The sequence below is a fragment of the Ornithodoros turicata genome, chromosome 5, assembly GCF_037126465.1.
Source record: "Ornithodoros turicata isolate Travis chromosome 5, ASM3712646v1, whole genome shotgun sequence".
Lineage (NCBI taxonomy): Eukaryota > Metazoa > Arthropoda > Arachnida > Ixodida > Argasidae > Ornithodoros > Ornithodoros turicata.
This window is the reverse complement of record NC_088205.1, coordinates 17,308,758-17,326,547: the sequence shown is the minus strand read 5'-3', so window position 1 is coordinate 17,326,547 and position 17,790 is coordinate 17,308,758. Positions and strand designations below refer to the sequence as shown.

At 45.4% G+C, this 17,790-nt stretch overlaps 2 protein-coding genes and 1 long non-coding RNA gene across 4 annotated transcripts in view; 2 read left to right on the top strand and 1 right to left on the bottom strand.

Moving 5' to 3' along the window:
- Positions 1–158: 158 nt before the first annotated feature.
- Positions 159–10,429, top strand: LOC135394128 (GTP:AMP phosphotransferase AK3, mitochondrial-like). 2 transcript variants are annotated; one of them, XM_064624650.1, is made up of 5 exons: positions 159–210; positions 332–648; positions 722–849; positions 2,363–2,554; positions 6,228–10,429. In XM_064624650.1, the coding sequence occupies exons 2-5, from the start codon at positions 465–467 to the stop codon at positions 6,396–6,398; spliced, it is 675 nt and encodes a 224-aa protein (XP_064480720.1). In that variant the 5' UTR covers positions 159–210; positions 332–464; the 3' UTR covers positions 6,399–10,429. The 2 variants fall into 2 exon arrangements, with proteins under 2 accessions (XP_064480720.1, XP_064480719.1); XM_064624649.1 differs by having other exon boundaries at positions 159–219.
- Positions 10,430–11,793: 1,364 nt separating this feature from the next.
- Positions 11,794–17,790, top strand: part of LOC135394127 (uncharacterized) — a 123,555-nt gene continuing 117,558 nt past the window's right edge. The window contains exons 1-2 of the long non-coding RNA XR_010422772.1: positions 11,794–11,884; positions 11,970–12,102. This is a non-coding gene — a long non-coding RNA (uncharacterized LOC135394127). The remainder of the gene's footprint in view (positions 11,885–11,969; positions 12,103–17,790) is intronic.
- Positions 12,599–17,790, bottom strand: part of LOC135394126 (mucin-2-like) — a 63,361-nt gene continuing 58,169 nt past the window's right edge. Inside the window, exon 3 of the mRNA XM_064624648.1 lies at positions 12,599–17,578. Coding sequence (XP_064480718.1) covers positions 15,157–17,578 — 2,422 coding nt within the window. The 3' untranslated portion in view covers positions 12,599–15,156. The remainder of the gene's footprint in view (positions 17,579–17,790) is intronic.

Here is a 17,790-nt window from a genome sequence, read left to right as displayed (position 1 = left end):
GTTGCTGTAGAGGCTTGTGTATATTTACAAAAAAAACAATTGGAAATTAAATACCCAGAAAAATTAGAGTCAAATAATTCAAACGTTTACTTCAATCGCTAACTACATTATTATTTTCAGCAGAAACCGTTCCGTGTTGCATCCCGTTTCACCAGTGCAACGAAACGAAGCAGCCGAAAAAATCATGTGTTTGACTGTTTGTGTCACGGGGTTTGTATGGTTTGTATTTGATTCATTGCCTTATTATTCAGAATGTGATGCAGTGGAAGCTGTGGATGTAATTCAAAATGAACCTTTATCGTTATTACATTTTGCTTTTTCTCCCGTCCAGGTATCTTGGAATATCTTGAACACCATGCCTCAAATACAGTGACTGCATGTGGATTGCACGGTTAACAAGCATTGAGGGCGGAAGTGCAGCTCACTGAAAAGAACGGTCGCCATCCTGTATTTAATTACAGTGGATGAAGATGTCAAAAATATTTCGTGCATTGATAATGGGCCCGCCAGGATCAGGAAAAGGAACAATCTCAGAGTGGATTATACGTGACTTCGCTTTGAAGGGTCTTGCATGTGGAGAGATCATACGGCAAAATATTCTCAACAGAACTGAAGACGGCCTCATTATGGAAACATACCTTGAGAAAGGTATGATCATGTTATAAATCGTATTTTTCGCTGGGTACTCTACTCTTATGCTAAATCCTAACCGTCTTTATAGGTGCACTCGTGCCAGATGACCTAGTGACTCGCCTGACTTTAAACTACATCAATACAAGGTTGAAGGATCAACCCTGGCTGCTAGACGGCTTTCCACGGACAGTTCCACAAGCCGAGGCTTTATCTAAGGTAGTAAGGGGCCATGACATCAGTCCCCCTGACAAGGCAGGGGGCTAGGCGGGCTCGAGCCCCCTACCTACCACGGGACGACCCACACAAATCGTGCAAATACGATGAGAGACAAATATATATATTGGGGGGGGAGATCCAGCGTAGTGATCGCAAAAGTTCTTGCTGTTCCTGGCGTGTATCTATCTAAGCTGCATTCATGAATAGTGTTGAAATTAATAGTTTGTTTGTTAATTAATAATTGTTTTAAAACTACTTCCAATATTGTGACACGACATTGTCGACCATGACAGCCTATATGTACATATAATTTTTAACGTTCAAGCATCCTAGATTTTCATCTCTCACCTTGCTGTATGCACAGATATGTGCGTGTTAATTAGCGCAACTGGGATCAGCGGGGGGTTTGTACTGAGTCCCCCCCTTGCCTTGGGGGTCTGGCTATGCCACTGCCCCTGACAATAGAAGTGGCATATGGCCAAAGATGAGAATGATAGAGTGATACAAGCAGGGACAGCGCTTGGGCACATCACAGGGAACATACGAGGGCTTCAAAAAGTATCAAATCAAATAAAAAATATTTCATTAATACAATGAACGTATACACAATGTCAAATGTGGGACTGCGAGGAGAAGGCTGCCATGCAGTTCCATATACTATCCAGAGTGTAGTACCCAGACTCGATTCATGATTAAAAGCATTAGATGAATTACATGTTTGAATCTTAGCCCAAGCCCCTTTCCTAAGGCACTTAATCTAGCTCAGCTTCCACTGTCCAAAACATTTTTTGAAGCTTTGGGAAACTGAGGTGAGCTGCCTTGTCATATTTGTTAGAACCTTTGTAATATCCCGATATCTTATTTTGTTTCAATGGTATTTTGGCTTTTCACTTCTTCAGTATTTGGCACTGGCAATTTGTCCCCTATGACTTTTGTCTTTTTTCAAAAGTCAAAATGCATTTGAAAGGAAAAGAGTTCAGGATGTTCCAATGTGACAGTGTAGTGCTTCATGTTTTCAAAGGAGGTATCGTTTGGAATAGTAGAAACAGGGCTGGGCCACATTGTCTGGCTTTGAAAAGCGATTACCTCAAATTGCCTTGGCTACACTTCAAGGATTCACAGATAAGGTGTGTGATAAATGGGAAGCATTGGGCTTTTAGAACAGCAGAGCTGAAATAACCATCAAAGTAGCAGGGAACATGAGTGGATGACTAAAAATAATTGCTGATGTAAGAGCAGATATGGTAGTCAATAGTAACTTGTTCCTAAAGCTATTCATAACCTAATTATGTTAGGCTCAACGGCACAAACTACCACCATTGAATGAGAAAAGATGCAGTATCCATTCATCCATTCATTCATGGTTGTGTTGACACTCTTACTGAATATTATCACATTTGCAATCAGGTTTTCCAAATTCCAATCTCCCCGCTCCATGGCTATATTGTGTGATGTTGTCATGTCATGCCCCAGCAGTATAAGGCTGCTAACTCCCGGTGCTGTCACATTGCAGAACACAGTGTTGGCTTGCGTGATCGATCTAGCGGTACCAGAAGATGAAATCAGACGAAGAATCGAAGGTCGTTGGATCCATGCAGCTAGTGGGCGGACTTATCATACAGCGTTTAACCCACCAAAGGTGCCAGGAAAGGATGATGTTACTGGAGAAGATTTAGTGCAACGAATTGACGACAAGCCCGAAACGGTGAGACACATATTAGTAGCGCCCGTTCCGTACCACCATGTCGTTGGACGTGACATGTCACTAGGCCCCGGAATTTTAGGCACTTGCCTATATAATACCTATAAACACCTAACTGTGACATTTTCGGGGATGCCTGCCTTTTTATCGAGTCTATTGAATTGTAGCCTCTTTTTTTTGCATTTTTAGATGCCATAACAGCCTTTTCTAGGGGTGAAAGTGCGAGTGCGCCATTTTGCTTTTGGTTTCTGCATGTGTTCACCTTTCGTTATTTTTTTTTTTTTTACCTTTGGTTTTCTTCAGTACCTTGGTTTGTTAGAAGGGTTCATGTATATTTGATCAAAAGATTTGCCCTTTCTAGGCCTTTCAAGATCATCGAGGAGGGAGAGGCAAACGTATTATTCAATATAGCTTGGTTCTAGGCCGCCTCAGCAGCATTCATGTACCATAGGTCGAAGCTTGTACTGCACTGTAGCCTTTAAATGAGTACGTTTTCCTGGATGGAGCATTCTAAAACACTAATGAAGCCAAAGGGCATACCAAATTAACGTGCCTATTTTTGCATTTTTGTTGCCTATTTTGGCGTTTTTGAGGGCCTAAGTGCCCGCGTTTTTAGTGCCTAAATTTCCGGGCCCTACATATCACATGTGACAGGAACTCTGGGCCATAATCTTGCTATCTTGCCAACATGATTATTGATTCGGTTGCACCAGTTCTGACTGCACTGAACCCTTCAGCTGTTAAGGGGAGACTCCGGGACAATCCGAAATTATTAAAATCTCAGTGTAAATAAGTTCGATACAACGATGAAAGATGAAAGATGATCGTTAATTTCTTAGGCAAATTTAGGCTTTGTATGTATTTGTCTCTTCTATGTTGTTCCAGCCTCAGAACTAGGGTTGCCACCAGGCCGGTATTATACCGGCACGGCCGGTTATTTGCGCTCTCTGCCGGTTGCCGGTAGGAAGGGGATACCGGCAGCCTTTTGCCGGTATTTGTGGCTCAAGACCTTTCATAGGGGCTTTTGTGGGGTTTTGCCTTCAACATTCGACTACAGCTTGAATAAATCTGGAGCACAGACCCATCTCCGCAGTCACCAGTCGCTTTCTTAATTATTCATTATTATTATTATTCATTGTTATTCATTAAGTCTTGTGTTCGGAGGGGACAAGAATAGTGGTTGTGCAAAGATGTTGGTGGTTGTGTCGAGCCAGCGACAACGTTCCTCACCCACTTTTCCTCTCCCACGAGCCTTCGTCCTCTCCCTCAGCCGGTATTTTTCACTCCGAAAGGTGGCAACCCTACTCAGAACATCAATTCTTTCAAGTTCGATACATTCTTCCCAAGTGAGAAATAAAGCTGGTTTGGCAGTCGGGAACTTGTCAGTAGCAAAAAGAGCTGGGAAGCTCAAAACTAAACCGAAACCTCTGGAGGTTTCCTCCCCTACCTCCTGTACCCTGCGTGACATCACCGGTAGTCTCGTGTCGGCCACTGGCTGTCTTTCGGGCACGCGCTTTGTAACTTCTTCGTGCCACATGGATGACCAGTCACCTGCTTCATGGATTACGTTCTTAAATATTTGCCAGCGGTAAAAGCAAAACCTACAGAAAGCCGAACATGAGGAATACCGGTGAGGTGAAGCCCAGTGTTGCTGGACTGCTTTTCCGTGGAGGAGTGCCTACCACTCGAAGGACAATATTCGTTTTCTAATTATCTGTGCCGCTTGAGGATGAGAAATTGTGTTCACTGAAATATCATACGGACGGTGCGGATTGATGTCGCACTGTTACCTCAACACGGTTTTGGTGCGGAGGTTCCCTTTAAGTCTCCCCCTCTCATTCTATTTACCCATAATTGGCTATCGGGCTAGGTTTCACATGGGACTACGTTACATACCAACTCTAGTGAAAACTGTGCATCTTTTCGTTCACAATTAACTCGGCGCTCCTGTTGGTGACCAGTTTGTATTGCTTGCTTTCCAAACTGGTAATGTTTCATTACAATAGAGCTGAATACCGAATAGACTTTTATGTTATTGTTTTTTTGTGATTTTTGGAAATCTGGAAGGGGTGGGGTAAAATGAGGCTTTAGGTCAGGAGCTGGAAAAGAATCGGGAGAGGATTCGCGAAAGGGCAGAGTTTCGGGTGGAAAAGAAAGTGCTACTCACATTTCAACTGAACACATCCATTAAGATGTGCCCCCTGACCTGGACGTTCCACTGGCAGAGTTTCACTGAATTTCATTGGATTATTTTCTGTTTTTTTACAAGGAACATAAGATGGTGGGAGGCAGCATTGAGTGAAGATCACCTAGTGTTCTCCCATGCTCATATGAGCAGCTGAATTTCCACTTTGGTGAATCGTCATGGCATGTTGCGTGTTTTACGTGAAATGACGGCAACACACGTCAGGGGGGCCAAAAATAGGATTTACCTGGTTTAACCCCAAAACTCTAGGCTCTTTACTGATTTATTTTGTAATATTTTGTTTCGTTTCTTGCTCACGTGCGCACAATTTGAGGAGTGAGGAGTGGAAATTTAAAATTGGAGAGTAGAGTCACTTGTTCCTGTTGTTGTTAGTGATTGACCCGAGGCAATGACCAACTGATCGGACCTACTTGACAGATGGAAAGTAACTGCTCTGACGCTGAAACACACAAACACAACACAAGCCTTGAGGTGCCTAAGATCTTCACGGGTTTGCTTTTGACTGACTCCCACCAACTGTCGAGTTGTATTGGTGGGAAAGCTGGTTCACGTGTATGCAACTTTACTCGTGCTTTTGTTGCATCCTTTGTGCGTACTTGACTGCCTCTGCCATTCAACAGAATTATTTTGGAATACTAATCATTTTGTGCAAATATGCTTGTTGAGGTGTTGCAGAAAAGCTAATCGCCCTCTGAGAATGTGTCGTGTTGTTATTTTCTGTCCCTTGTCTCAGGTTTTATATTGTCATTTTAGAAATGTACTAGCTCGCCTGCACCCTTGCACTTCTACAATCGACCTCTCCCTGTTTGTAAACAAATGACGTCATAGTGTTCGACAGTGCCACTAATTTGGTAGAGTTGAGCTACGCTCCAAGCTAGGGGCGAACAAGGTTGCGCCCGAAAGCCACGGTCTTGAGGGGATTACGATGGTCCCTGGAATGAATGCGACCTTGGGTCCTACTTTTCTTTCAAAAGGAAGCCGAGAACAAGTGCCCATTTGTGGAACCCAGCCCACCCCTCCCGATTTGTTTTGGTTTCAGTCTGTCTACCAACGTCATGATGACGTTTCTCGGGTAGAGGTCTATTTTGTGCACACTGAGGGACCCGAGAGTTTATTTTTACCATGTGTTCACATGAGTGACATCCTCACAGGAAGATTCTAGTGGAAGAAGCAAAAACTGCTCACTGAGCCGAAGTTCCGCCCGGTGTAACTTATGTTGAGCATTCACACGGTAGCAGACGACGCTTAGCAGATGACACTGGCTATCGCAGGAGATTCTTCACGGTTAGCCGCGCACGAGAAGACATGACGTGAGCGCTCGTGTTCACATGACAGCACGAAGCTCTGACGTTTTTCGCATCTTCCGCTGGAGTATTCTGGGAAATGTCGCTCGTGTGAATACACGGATAGGCTAAGCTTGTTTCCATATACCATTTCTAATCAGTTCCATATCTTGTTCTCTATTTGTAGGTCAGAGCTCGTTTAGAAAGTTACAGGATGCAGACAGAACCAGTGCTGGAATACTACCAGAAGCGTGGCCTGCTCCACGAATTCAGGGGCACAAAGTCAAAAGAAATATTTCCACATGTTTACAATTTTCTAAGCACGTTGAGGAAGCCTGTAAGGCCGCTGAGTCTGTGAAGGAAAGAATTTGTGTGGCACTTTTTTGCAGCCCCAGAGGGGACCCTGACCCTGACCCAGACCCTTGCTTGGTGTGTATGGGGGTGGGGATTCTTTCTCGAAGCGCGTAGTGAAAGTGTGAGAAGCATAATGTGCAACCTATTGCTTTGGGAGGGGGCGATTGCCCCCACTCCACCTCCCTCCCTGGATCTGCTGCTATGCAGTGGTAATAACTGCAGCTATTGAGCAATACCTGGTTATTAGTATTTGTGGCCTGTAGAAAAAGCAGTGAGGCCGTTACCTTCTATGGGGATGGCTAAGATGTCTAAAAGTTAACAAAATCGGTTTGCTGTTTTGCATGTAAGGTCTTAAGAAATAGGCCAGAAGCTATGTGGACAACCAGTGTGTACTCTTGTTCTGATTCACAGTTGCATGAATGATATGTGATTTGTAACCTGTTGACTATTCTGATGCACTACACAAATGCATTCTTAATACAAAAGCTGTTTAATTTTAGACTATTTCAATTTTTTTTTTTAATTGGTCAGTAAGACCTAATTTTGTCTTGCCAGCCCTCTATATTTCTGCCAAAAATTCAGTGCCTTCTTTTGTAATTCAACACCGGTTTCTTTCTCGTTTTTGTCCATACAGTATTAATTAACTAATTGAATGATCTTCCGCAGTCGTTACTCATTATTACAGAGTTTTGTGTGACTGGCCGAGGGTTTTCTAGATTCCTCGGTATTTATTGAATGGTATCATTTTGTTTTGCATAACACTGTATGACACCCCCAGTTAATGCCCCTGCAAGATATTTGAGGTATTTCCATAACTAAATTAATGAACAAATTTCTATTCTTATTGAGAATTTAATGTAACGGTAGATGTTAAAGGGATAATGTATAAAACAATATCTAAAATTATCGCTATTGCAGAAAATTATTATTCTACGTTTTGTGCAAGAAAGGCCCCTAGCTTTCTGCGGTGGAGAATTAACATTTCCGCGAAGTGAGATTTACAATTCCGCAGGCAAGAGAAAACAAGCTCAAAAAAAGGTTTAGGCGTTCTCCTTAGATCACTTACTGACTTTCCCTGTGCACTTTTCGAGCCTTTCGTGACTTTTCAGTGCACAAAGAAATTTCTCTCTGGTGGTTCCTGTCGTTACATTTTCTTTGGGGTTCAACCCACGAAAATGTCATAGATCGATATTGCAATCCTTATATAATTTTGTAATGTATCAAATGTTCTGTGAAAAACACACAATCCTGAGGGAAACAGCCGGTTCCACGAGACACGGCCAATTCCGTGAAATTTCCTGGAATTGCGAATTCATGGAAAGCTAGGGCTCTAAGCATGGGTCACAGCTTGTGGCTCGCCGACTTAGGTGCCTTGAACAAAGATGGTGTGCTTTGCTGATGGTGTTCCATGTTAAGATATCTCGCTTGTAGTATGTAATAATGCAAAATTTCAATATCAATGTGAGCACATATCATATTAAAATCAATAAAACTCCAGTGCGGGAGAAGCAAAAGAGAGACGGACGACAAAGCGCTGGTTTGATCGATTTTAATATGTCAGACCAAAGAGCTCAATTTCTTAACCTTTTTAACACATATCATCGTGGCAGCACAATCCCTGCAATTTTGTTTAACGTTGTTTACTTAATGAAGTGCTGCACAGAAAGCTTGCCTGTGTTACAGTAATCAAGTGGCAACAGGCTAGCTTGTGGATAAACTTCGTGCTACAGAAAAAATACAACACAACACAGACGGCTCACAGACAACTCATCTGCTTTGTGTTGTAGTTTTCGTGTGGCCACGCTCAGGCCTTTTATGGTGTGGTGTTGTGTTTTAGCTTCTCTATGCACAGCACTGTCTTGTACTATGGTTCTCTTTGTTGGTTTGGAGGTTTTGAATACTCGACTAGGGTGCACTTCCGCTTTATGCTTATTCCAGTATTTTGGATCTTATTGGGTTGATGTTGGCATATTTTGCTTCAGTATCAAGTCCTGTTATGTTGTTATACACTGTACATGATCCAGTTTCAAGAACTGTGCTGGATAACAATTTGCATCCATAGGTACATACTTTGTTTTAAACAGAGTTTCGTGTGATGCATGGCCGTTCTAGTGGGCTGTATAGGAAATGGTAATTGTGCAAGCTATGTAATGTGCTCTGTCACAATTATAGAAGGCATTGGCAGCGTCCCTGTGCCACACATGATATGTTTGCAACAGGTTTTCCGCAAGCCTTCTTGACGATGTAAGCAAGTCTACATTGTGCTTGAATGTGTATGGATCTGAGAGGATGACGTATCACACATGAATAGTGGTGGATCCAAGGGGGTGGGGTGCGGTTGGGTGATCGCCTCCAAACGTTAGTTTGTACATTTGATTTTCCTCTCTCCCCTCCTCCACTACGCGCTACAACAAAGAAACCGCTGCCCCCCCTCCCTCTGCAAACCCAGGGTCTATATCTGACCCTGGACATGAAGTGAGGTAGATTATAAGTCCTGTGTGTTGTTGCTATGTAGAGCATGTTACAGGATTTTGTACGAGACTACATATTGGAACGTCCATTTATATTGGCAAGTTGTGCAACGAAATTGATGTTGTCCACGAAAAAGCCAGTGGATGCTTGTGTCATCTATGCTTCGAACCCTGAGACAATAGGGGATGAAGACACACATGAGAGCTTTATATTTGTGTCATGCATGGCTTCTTTTCCTTCAGTCTCAGGGTTCTAAGCATGGACGTCAGTACCACCAGCTTGCCCGTTTTCTTGCCATTCTTTCTTAATGCTTGTGTGTTGCCCTTGGAAAGTGTATCAGGTGTATTTGTTACAGAAGTGTGTTAAGTCTGCATAAGAGCTTCGTAATAAGAATAATAACTGTAGATCAGCATTGGAAAGGGTTGTTGAAAAATTTCCAAAGTAGTGAATATGACACAACATCAAAGATGGAGCACAGAACCAGCATCTAAGCGTCCCAACTCCCATGTGTAACTGCCCATGATGTGTCGGCATCCTCCAGTTTCCCCTTCTAATAAGCAATCAAGACACCGATTTGAGGCAGAACTTTCTGATCACATTTCATCATATCTCAAAACAGTCCTTGATCACGTTCATCGCGGTCCCACACTTTTGTGACCCAGGGTTTTGCTGAGCGGGATCTGACCCAGGACAGCAGGGTACATGCACTGCCTAAGATCAATTGAAACACACGGTGACAACAGAAATTGAGGGGTGTCGGGAGCTCGTGCATCACCGTGAAATTGAAGCCGGATGTGAGTATTACATTTGTTTTTCTTTTTCATGTTAGAAAGCACGATGCTCAGCTAGAAAAAATTTTGCATATGGCATCTGTACCTGACCCAGGCGGGATCATGTTTCGTGGTGTACCTATATCTGTATCCATGGCATCTCCTCTACACATGTTACTCACACTAGAATACAACTCCAATCACTAAATGTATCTACAGCTCAAGTCGTGTTTCTTCTTCTGTGTTCCATTGGCTTCATCTACTATTACATTACTTGAGATGAATGTCCCCTGCCACACTCGTGTTCGATTGCATAGATGCATAAAAGCATGACTTGATGTGTTGTCGAGAATGCAGCTAGCATCATGTAAAGATAGAACCTCTGACTGGAAATTGAAGGGTGAGGATTTGAGGTTTGTCGCCTTTTCATCAACTTGAATGTGATAAAGGCATTCCAACCAAAGATTCCACCGTTTCAATAAATTTGCTCAAATACATTGCATACATCTACAGGGCTTCTGCTAGGCCATTGTTGTGAATGGCTTCGTGTACGACTGGATTGACGGTCTTGGCTGAGTTAATGTTGTGGTCTTGTGTATGAGAGTGTAAAGGAGTGTTTCAGTGCTGTGAAATGTACATTTTACTACCTCTATGTGATCGTGCTTCCATATGTACTTTTATTATGCCCAGCACTTTGCATATTTTAATGTGATATATGACAGCTTTGAAAGTAATGTGGATTGTTTATCAGGTGTGCTTTCCTGATGAGTAATAAACATATGATAACAGTTTATAGAGTGGGTAATTTAATTCCTGCCTCTAGCTTACAAGAAAGCACTTGGAGCTTAGTGGTTGTGAGCATGTGAAACACCGCTTCACAGTTCACACTGACACTGTAGACACGTTTTCAACAGCACAGAGTAGTCCAAACTAGTGGATGAGAACCATGCCACTAATAAAGTGTGGAATATATTTGATCCCCTGCTTGGCCTTTATTGTTATCATCATTATTTGCCACGACCAAATGCCAGTGAAGTCACATGCCCAGCACAGGCCAATTTGGAGGGCTCTTTCTTTGAAATAATGTCAACATGGGTCCTAGTGTAATGCCTTCATAACTGGCTGGGTATTAGAGCAGTATGATGTACTTGCACATTACAGTGCCTAAATAGCTAGAAAACAGAACCTGAATTGCATTTTGTTGAAGACTGGGAGCTGGGTTCAAATCCTGACACTGGCTGTGCTGTCTGAGGTTTTCCCTGGGTTTTCCAGCAGACTATATCCAGACAAATGTCGGCACAGTTCCCCTTGAAGTTGGCCCACGACACATAGTAACCCCCAGTCCCCTCTCTATCTGTCTACGTCTGTATATGTTGCTCATAGGCACAGGTGCTTCGCGACACTAACATATAATTAAAAACCGGCCTCGGTGGCTCAGTCGGTAGCGTGTTCGCCTTCTGATCCCGAGATCGCGGGTTCGAACCCGGCTGAGGACGCCAGCAACTTGGTGGCAGGGTACAAGTTGCTTAGACACGCCGTCTTCCGCGAGGGACGTTAAATACGGGGTGCCGTGTGATGAGCTTTCATCGCACGTTAAAGAACCCTCAGGTGGGCAAAAGCAATCCACAGACCGACCGCTGTGGCGTCGCTCATGATCTCAGTTGTCTCGCGACGTAAACACCCAATTATTATTAATATAATTAAAACACTACATTTTGAGAAATGTCGAGGAAGTTGATGTATGTGAACGTGCAATATATGAATGAAACTGTTATTGCACTCAACTGGGGCCATATGTAAATCATTTTCTTCAGCTGCGGCCATATTGTCATAAAGAAATTAGAGGGGGGAGTTGTGCTATCGCCCCCCCCCCCCCCCCCCCCCCCCATAGCTAATCCGACATATGTGATCGTTCATGTCTTTAGCCGTTCCCCTCTCCCCTCCGGTACAACACGGAAAATAAATAATGTCTTGGCACTATTTGGCCTTAGTGAATTTTCACTTGGAAAGTGAAAATATAATGCCTGCCACAAATCGCAACCTATTTTTCGAATCAACCTCGTCACTCGTCGCGTTCCAAACAACCACGCTGCCGCGGAAAATAGAAGGCGACAGGGGACGCGCGACTTTGATTGACCAATTAGATGTATCGTGCACTTCAAGCGCGCTAGCCTAAAAGTGCCAGTGGGACGCGGAATGCGGAATCAGGTATCGGCGTGAACCGCTATAGAGACAATTTTGTTTGCAGGTACTTTCAGTAATATTTCATACAACGAAGAGCTTTGTAAGTGTTTGTTCATTAATTGTTCAGCCATTGTACGCTGTCTTTACAGGCGGATCAGTTAGCAGACGACAACAGACGAGCGACCGCCATATTTGCCTTATTGTGACGACACCTGATGAACCTTTCGGCCAGGACGAACCACCAATTGCGCTTTATGCCGGTTCGGCTCCATTGATATTTATGTAAGTTAACATTGCTCACAGCTCAGTACTAAAGCAACATCCAGTGTCAGAAACGCTTCGTCAAGGCGGGCGATCATATAAGCAGGCTGCTGAAAGGCTACAAATACCAACACGAACCCCATAAGATAGTCAAGGCTCAAAAGGCACCACTGCGAACTTCGTTTGATAGTTGTGGTTATAGGTACAGCGCGTGAGGTACGTAGAAACTACTCCGGGTTTGGTCTCGACTCTCTGGGTTCGATCGGGCACTCTATATATATATAGCTGACGCAGCTCAGGCGCAGATAGAAGTTCCACGATGAAAGAAGAATCAAAGATCACGTCCACAAGGTTAGGCAGCGATGTACATCCAGAGACAAGAGATCGGAGACGACAGATTATGTTTATTTTTGTGACCGAGAAGATTAAGAACTCGAGGGTCCGCGCCAGGCGCGCCCAGTGTCGAGGCTCTTTGCAGCGAGTTCTTGCAATGCAGAAGAAAGAACTCAACTCGTGTGTAACAACGTTTTATTTATATTATCGTGTCAACAAACCCCAAAAAATAGTGGAGGCACCCACCATTCGTTACATCCCGTAATTTACGATGCAATAGACGCTTGTCACTGGTGTCAAGTATTCTCATCTATCCGGAGCGGTTGGCGGGAGCTGTTATTGGAGGTAGCGTAGGCGATGTCAATAGCCGCGTTTTATGCACACCACACAAGCGTGTCGTATCCAGTTGTCGAATCGAATCCGCCCACGTAAACTGGTCTTCGTTAGGAGTGCGTATCGTATCCAATCCGCTAAATGGACGGTGGATTACGGGAAGGGGGCGTTCGCTACGGGTCAGTTGCGTCGTCTGCTAGGTCTACTACACTTACACTGCTAGTCGGGGTTGACAAAATGTACCCAGCCACGTTCCGTTTTAGTTGTGTAGGTTAGTCGTCTACATTTGACAGGACCAGCAGTGCTCGCAGAATAGAGTTCCTTCTGAAGTACGCGTGACAACGCGGCGTAGGCTCCACGTTCCCGATGTTTTCACGTTTGGTGCGAAGTTGTCGGACACCGGAAACGGCATCATTTGCGGAAGTGCGTTTCTAACTTTACAATATGACACGGCATGGCGCAATCTTCGCCCTAGCCATAACCGTGTCGTATCGTCGTCTTTCCTGTTTCGACTCGATTCGATACGCTTGTGTCGTGTTCACGTAAACGCAGCTAATGCTTTACGACGCAGTTTATTTCGCGAAGTGAAGCTCTCTGTTTTGGCACTATTGCTCGGTTGAGACATACACGTGCTTTTAGATGCGGAATATGCCGTCATAATGGAGGCATTTGCAGTGGCATTTGCTTGAACGGTTTCTTTGCAAACTATACTTTTATGTACAGTAAGGGAACCCTCGCGAAAAGGTAGCTCATGGATAACGCTACGTGAACGGCATCGGAAGATGCCCAGAATCACTCGTGTTTCACTATTGTTAGTGGATTAATCATATGGGCTACCACGTCATGTGCTGTTCAAACAAGTCTGAAGGAGCACGTCCAGCCGTCAGCGTTACTTCTAGTTTGTACAGTTTGCGACAAACCTGTCTGAAATCTGGAGCCGTAGGTATCCCCTACCATCAGTGTCGCCTTCCAAAAAACGTGAACTCGATCGGAGGGGAGGACGGTATGATACACGCAAGCGCACGACAGGTCAAGCGGCACATTTGATAGGGGATACTTGCGGAGCGCTTCGATATTTGAGACAAGTGTGTCGCAAGTAGTACGTGTGCCTGCCCACTACCAAGCTGCATAATGTACCGAAAGTTGATGTGCATATGGGGCGGTTCGCAGGTGTCTTTCTTGCGGAGTGCTTCATTGAGCTACCCGTTCCCCCTATGCACATTAGCATTGTGTGCTGCTTGGGTTGTGTGTCAGTACTTGAATCTACCTTATTGTTGCGAGCTTCTGAAAAAATAAGCGGCAATTCTTCGTTGGTGTCGTTAGGTCGCGAAACGGTCTAGAGGAAGAAAGAAATGAAAGCAGACAAGGAAGGCTGAGAGGATAAAATTTCAAACTAGAAAGATTCGTAAATATTTTTTTATATATATACCGTGTTTGCACCGCGAGCAACTTGGTTGAAATATAGCGGCGTACGGACGAGGACAGATGGAGAAACTACAGCAGGAAGAAGTGGGGGAAAAGGAGGTTAGTATGCGTCCTAGCTGGGCCGACTTGAAGGGGAGCTGTCCCAAACTCATTAAGTAAGTGGTGATGCAAGGAGATGTGAGCGCATGTAAAGTGCCATCAGAGTGTGAAGCAGAATGATGAGTCTTAGCGTTTGTTACACAGGTCAGTGTACTGAAAGTCCTAGCGCACAGGTATGAGCGATAGCCTTTGAACTCGTTGCGCTGTGCACAAAGAGAGAAAAGGGACCTCGGCTGCCCGTGCGCTCCTTTTCACTTTCAGTGCATTGCGCTGCTGTAGCCGCTGGGTAATAAAAAAACGCGGAAGTAAATCATGGGCTAACACTCGTGCACCAACAAAACATCCGATCCATATGGTTGGCCAACATTCTCTGCTGAACACCTCTCCCATATACCCCTTCAAAAAAACCTTCGTTCGCTTCTGCAATCGTTGAACCTCGTTCACACTGCTCTTAGCATGATATTGCCGGATCGCCGTGCGAGATATCGTTATCGTGCCACTTCTATCATTAGATAACGGAGACGAGATATTTACACGCGGCAAGGCTTAACAACCGTGCCGAACTCGCTTTTTACTGACGAAATTCGCGCGCTGATCCAGCCAAGCCTGCGAGTAGTGCAAAGAAACGTCAACATTTCTTATGTCGCGTGCGAACTAATTCACGGGAATCGAACATTCGAGAACCAGGATCTCGCGGAAGCAGGCACTCGTCTTCGCAGTATGAAGACCCTTTACATTCACGAATCTTGTCGATTGTTCATTGAAGATGCCGACTAGAGACTCCTAGGGGCATTCAGTCCTCGCGTGTCTTGCAGATTTAAATAGAAAAAATAAAAAAAAACGTCAGTTTTTTTAAGAACACACTAGAGAGTGTGCTATAAATCACTAGTTCACTTCCTGCGCCACGTCTTCCTTCAAGGTGGTCGCCTTTGCCGCAGTCGAAGAGGGGACGGTGCCGTTGGAGGTCGCGTTGGAGTCGGGGACGTCGACGTAGTCGTAGTAATAGACGTAGTCGATGTATTCGACGTCGTTGTTTTTGGGTTTAGCTGCAGAAGCGACGTCGGTCTTGTTCTGGACTGGGGCTTGGTCAGACTGGAAACCTGACAGATCGTTGAGGTTTTGCGACGGAACTGGAGATGATTCTGGGGTGGCTACTTCGTTGACGAGCGTTGTGGTCTGGGGAGGAGAGGGTGTCGTCGAGGCTAAGACACCCTCCGTGACGGGAGCTGACGTCGTGGCAGGGCTGGATTCGGTGGGTGTCGTGCTGGGAGGCTGCGTGACCGTTTGCGTCGTCGATGGAACAGTAATGGATTGCTGTGTTGTAGAAGTCGCTTGCGTTGTCTCTGCTGCTGTCGTAGGTACTTCGGTTGTCGTGCGAAGCGTCGTAGTAGCTGAGGCAGTGGTTGTTGACGAGGATTCTGTGGTTGTAGAGGGAGCTTCTGTCGTGGCCGTAGCTGAAGTTGTTTCTTGCGTTGTGGATGAGGCTGTCGTTGCAGAGCGGGCTTCAACAGCTTGTTGAGTAGTTGAAGGTTGATCGGTTACTGCTCCAGTAGTAGTAGTAGTAGTAGTAGTAGTTGTTGTTGTTGTTGTTGGGGCAGAAGTCGCGGGTAGCGTTGTGGGTGACGCTGTTGAAGGCTCAGTAGTTGATGAAATGGTGGTCGAAGAAGGAAGTTCAGTTGTCGAGGAAGGGGAGGATGTGGTAGTTTCGCTTTGCGTTGTTGTGGTGGTAGTCTGTTGGGAGATGGCTTCCACTGTACCAGCTGCTTGCGTTGTCGAAAGTTCCGGAAGCGTAGTAGTTGCCACAGGCGTCGTTGTGGAACTCTGCGGTGGTTCAGTCGTAGTGGACACGGTAGTGCTAGGCTCTTCAGTGGCCGTGGTAGTTGCTTGCGTTGTAGAAACCACTTCCTCTGGTTCTCTGCGGAGGTTCTCCACCGTCAGCCTGCTGGCGAGTTCCTGTCTCCTCTTTTCTTCTTCAACCGGGTCTGCCGTCACCACAATAGGTTCATCATCGCTCCTCGGCGGTTCGTCTCCTTGTGGAAGGTCTTCCACGCTGGCTTCTTGTTCCTCACTTGCGGTGCTATTCGGAAGTTGAGCCTCTTCTATCCTTTTCTCTAAGATGTCAACTACCGGTTCGGAAACCTCCGGTAAGTCCCCTTGCTGTGGAACTTCGAGGGTGAAGTTGCGTTTCTTTCCAGGCACGTAGTAGTCAATGTAGTCATAGTAATCAAAGACGTTATCAACGAGAGATCTTAAGATAGTTGGCAGGTTGCCTTGTTGTCTTGGCCTCGGTGTCTGCGGCACAGTTGGAGTTGGTTCTTCCGTTGTGGTTGTCGTCGTAGTTGGTACTGTGGGTAAGGTGAAGATGGACTCTGGCACAGTGAGGGGTTTCGTCGTTCGTACCTCTACTACGGGGGCAGTCGTAGTGGGAGGCGGTGCTGTTGTGGTGGGTAATGCCGTAGATGCTGTCGTGGCTCCGCTGGTGGTAGTCTGGGTTGTAGTTGGTATGCTGGGAACCGCCGTAGTCGTGGCTTCGTTCTGTATCCCTGCATTTGTGGTTGTGGTGGAAACGGTGACGGTCAGTAGTTCACTGTTGGTTTCTTCTGAGTCCTTGTCTGCTGGCAATGCAGTAGTCGTAGTAGTTCCTTCAGTAACTAGGGGAGCGTCGTTGAGGAGCGGGAAGTCGTCGTCAACCGTGACGCTGTCAATAGGGGATACTTCGAGTGACGCGCTCTGGAAGCCTTTCTTGCCCTCCACAAGGAGACTCTCTACTTTGGTTGTGACGTCTGGCCTAGACGTCGTGTCTGCTGTAGGTTCTGCAGTAACAGTTGTAGTCGATGGCGTCTGCGTCGTGGTCACCTCATTCCGAACCGTAGTCGTCGTCTGAGAGGCTGTAGACGTCACCTCTGTTGACGTCGTCGTCTCCAGAACGGCAGGTGCAGTGACCACTTCGACGGTGGTAGTATTCCTCTCTTCCTGGTAGGCGGGGACGAAGACGTCGTCAGACTGAGCGGTCAGGTTAGACCTCTGTGCTTGCTTCTCCAAGGCTCTGATGCGGGACAAGATGATGGCGTCCAGGAGCGTCGTGTTATGGACTTCCAGGAATCTCTTCAGGACGAAGGGGATGCGTTTCAATTCGTCGTCGACGGTGGCGTGTGGCTTGAAGGTACGCGGCTTGGTCACCGTCGGAACCGTTTCGTGTTTCTTGTGGCGCTGGCAAATCATGCGTGGACAACAAGCCGGGAAGGGAAGGCCCTTGTCTTCGATGATGTCGCACATAAGGCTGGGCCGGTTCTGTAGCCTAGGGCAACTGCAACGAAAGAGAGCATGGTGGTAATTTGTCGGAATATGAATTAGATGTGAGAGTACAAAACACGCGGGAATTAATTGAGGTATATACGGTGTAATAAAGATGCATTCAACCGATGCGATGTTTCAGAACAGTATGATTGATTTATGATTTTATTATCATCGATTGATTTATATAGTGATTGATTTATTGACTGACTGATTGTTGTGATT

What these genes read in the sequence shown, in the direction of transcription:
- LOC135394128 (XM_064624650.1), top strand. Translation starts at nt 465, where the DNA reads ATGAAGATGTCAAAAATATTTCGTGCATTGATAATGGGCCCGCCAGGA. An exon ending in GGAAACATACCTTGAGAAAG is followed by an intron (nt 649 to 721) that starts GTATGATCATGT and finishes CCGTCTTTATAG; the next exon opens with GTGCACTCGTGCCAGATGAC. An exon ending in AAGCCGAGGCTTTATCTAAG is followed by an intron (nt 850 to 2,362) that starts GTAGTAAGGGGC and finishes GTCACATTGCAG; the next exon opens with AACACAGTGTTGGCTTGCGT.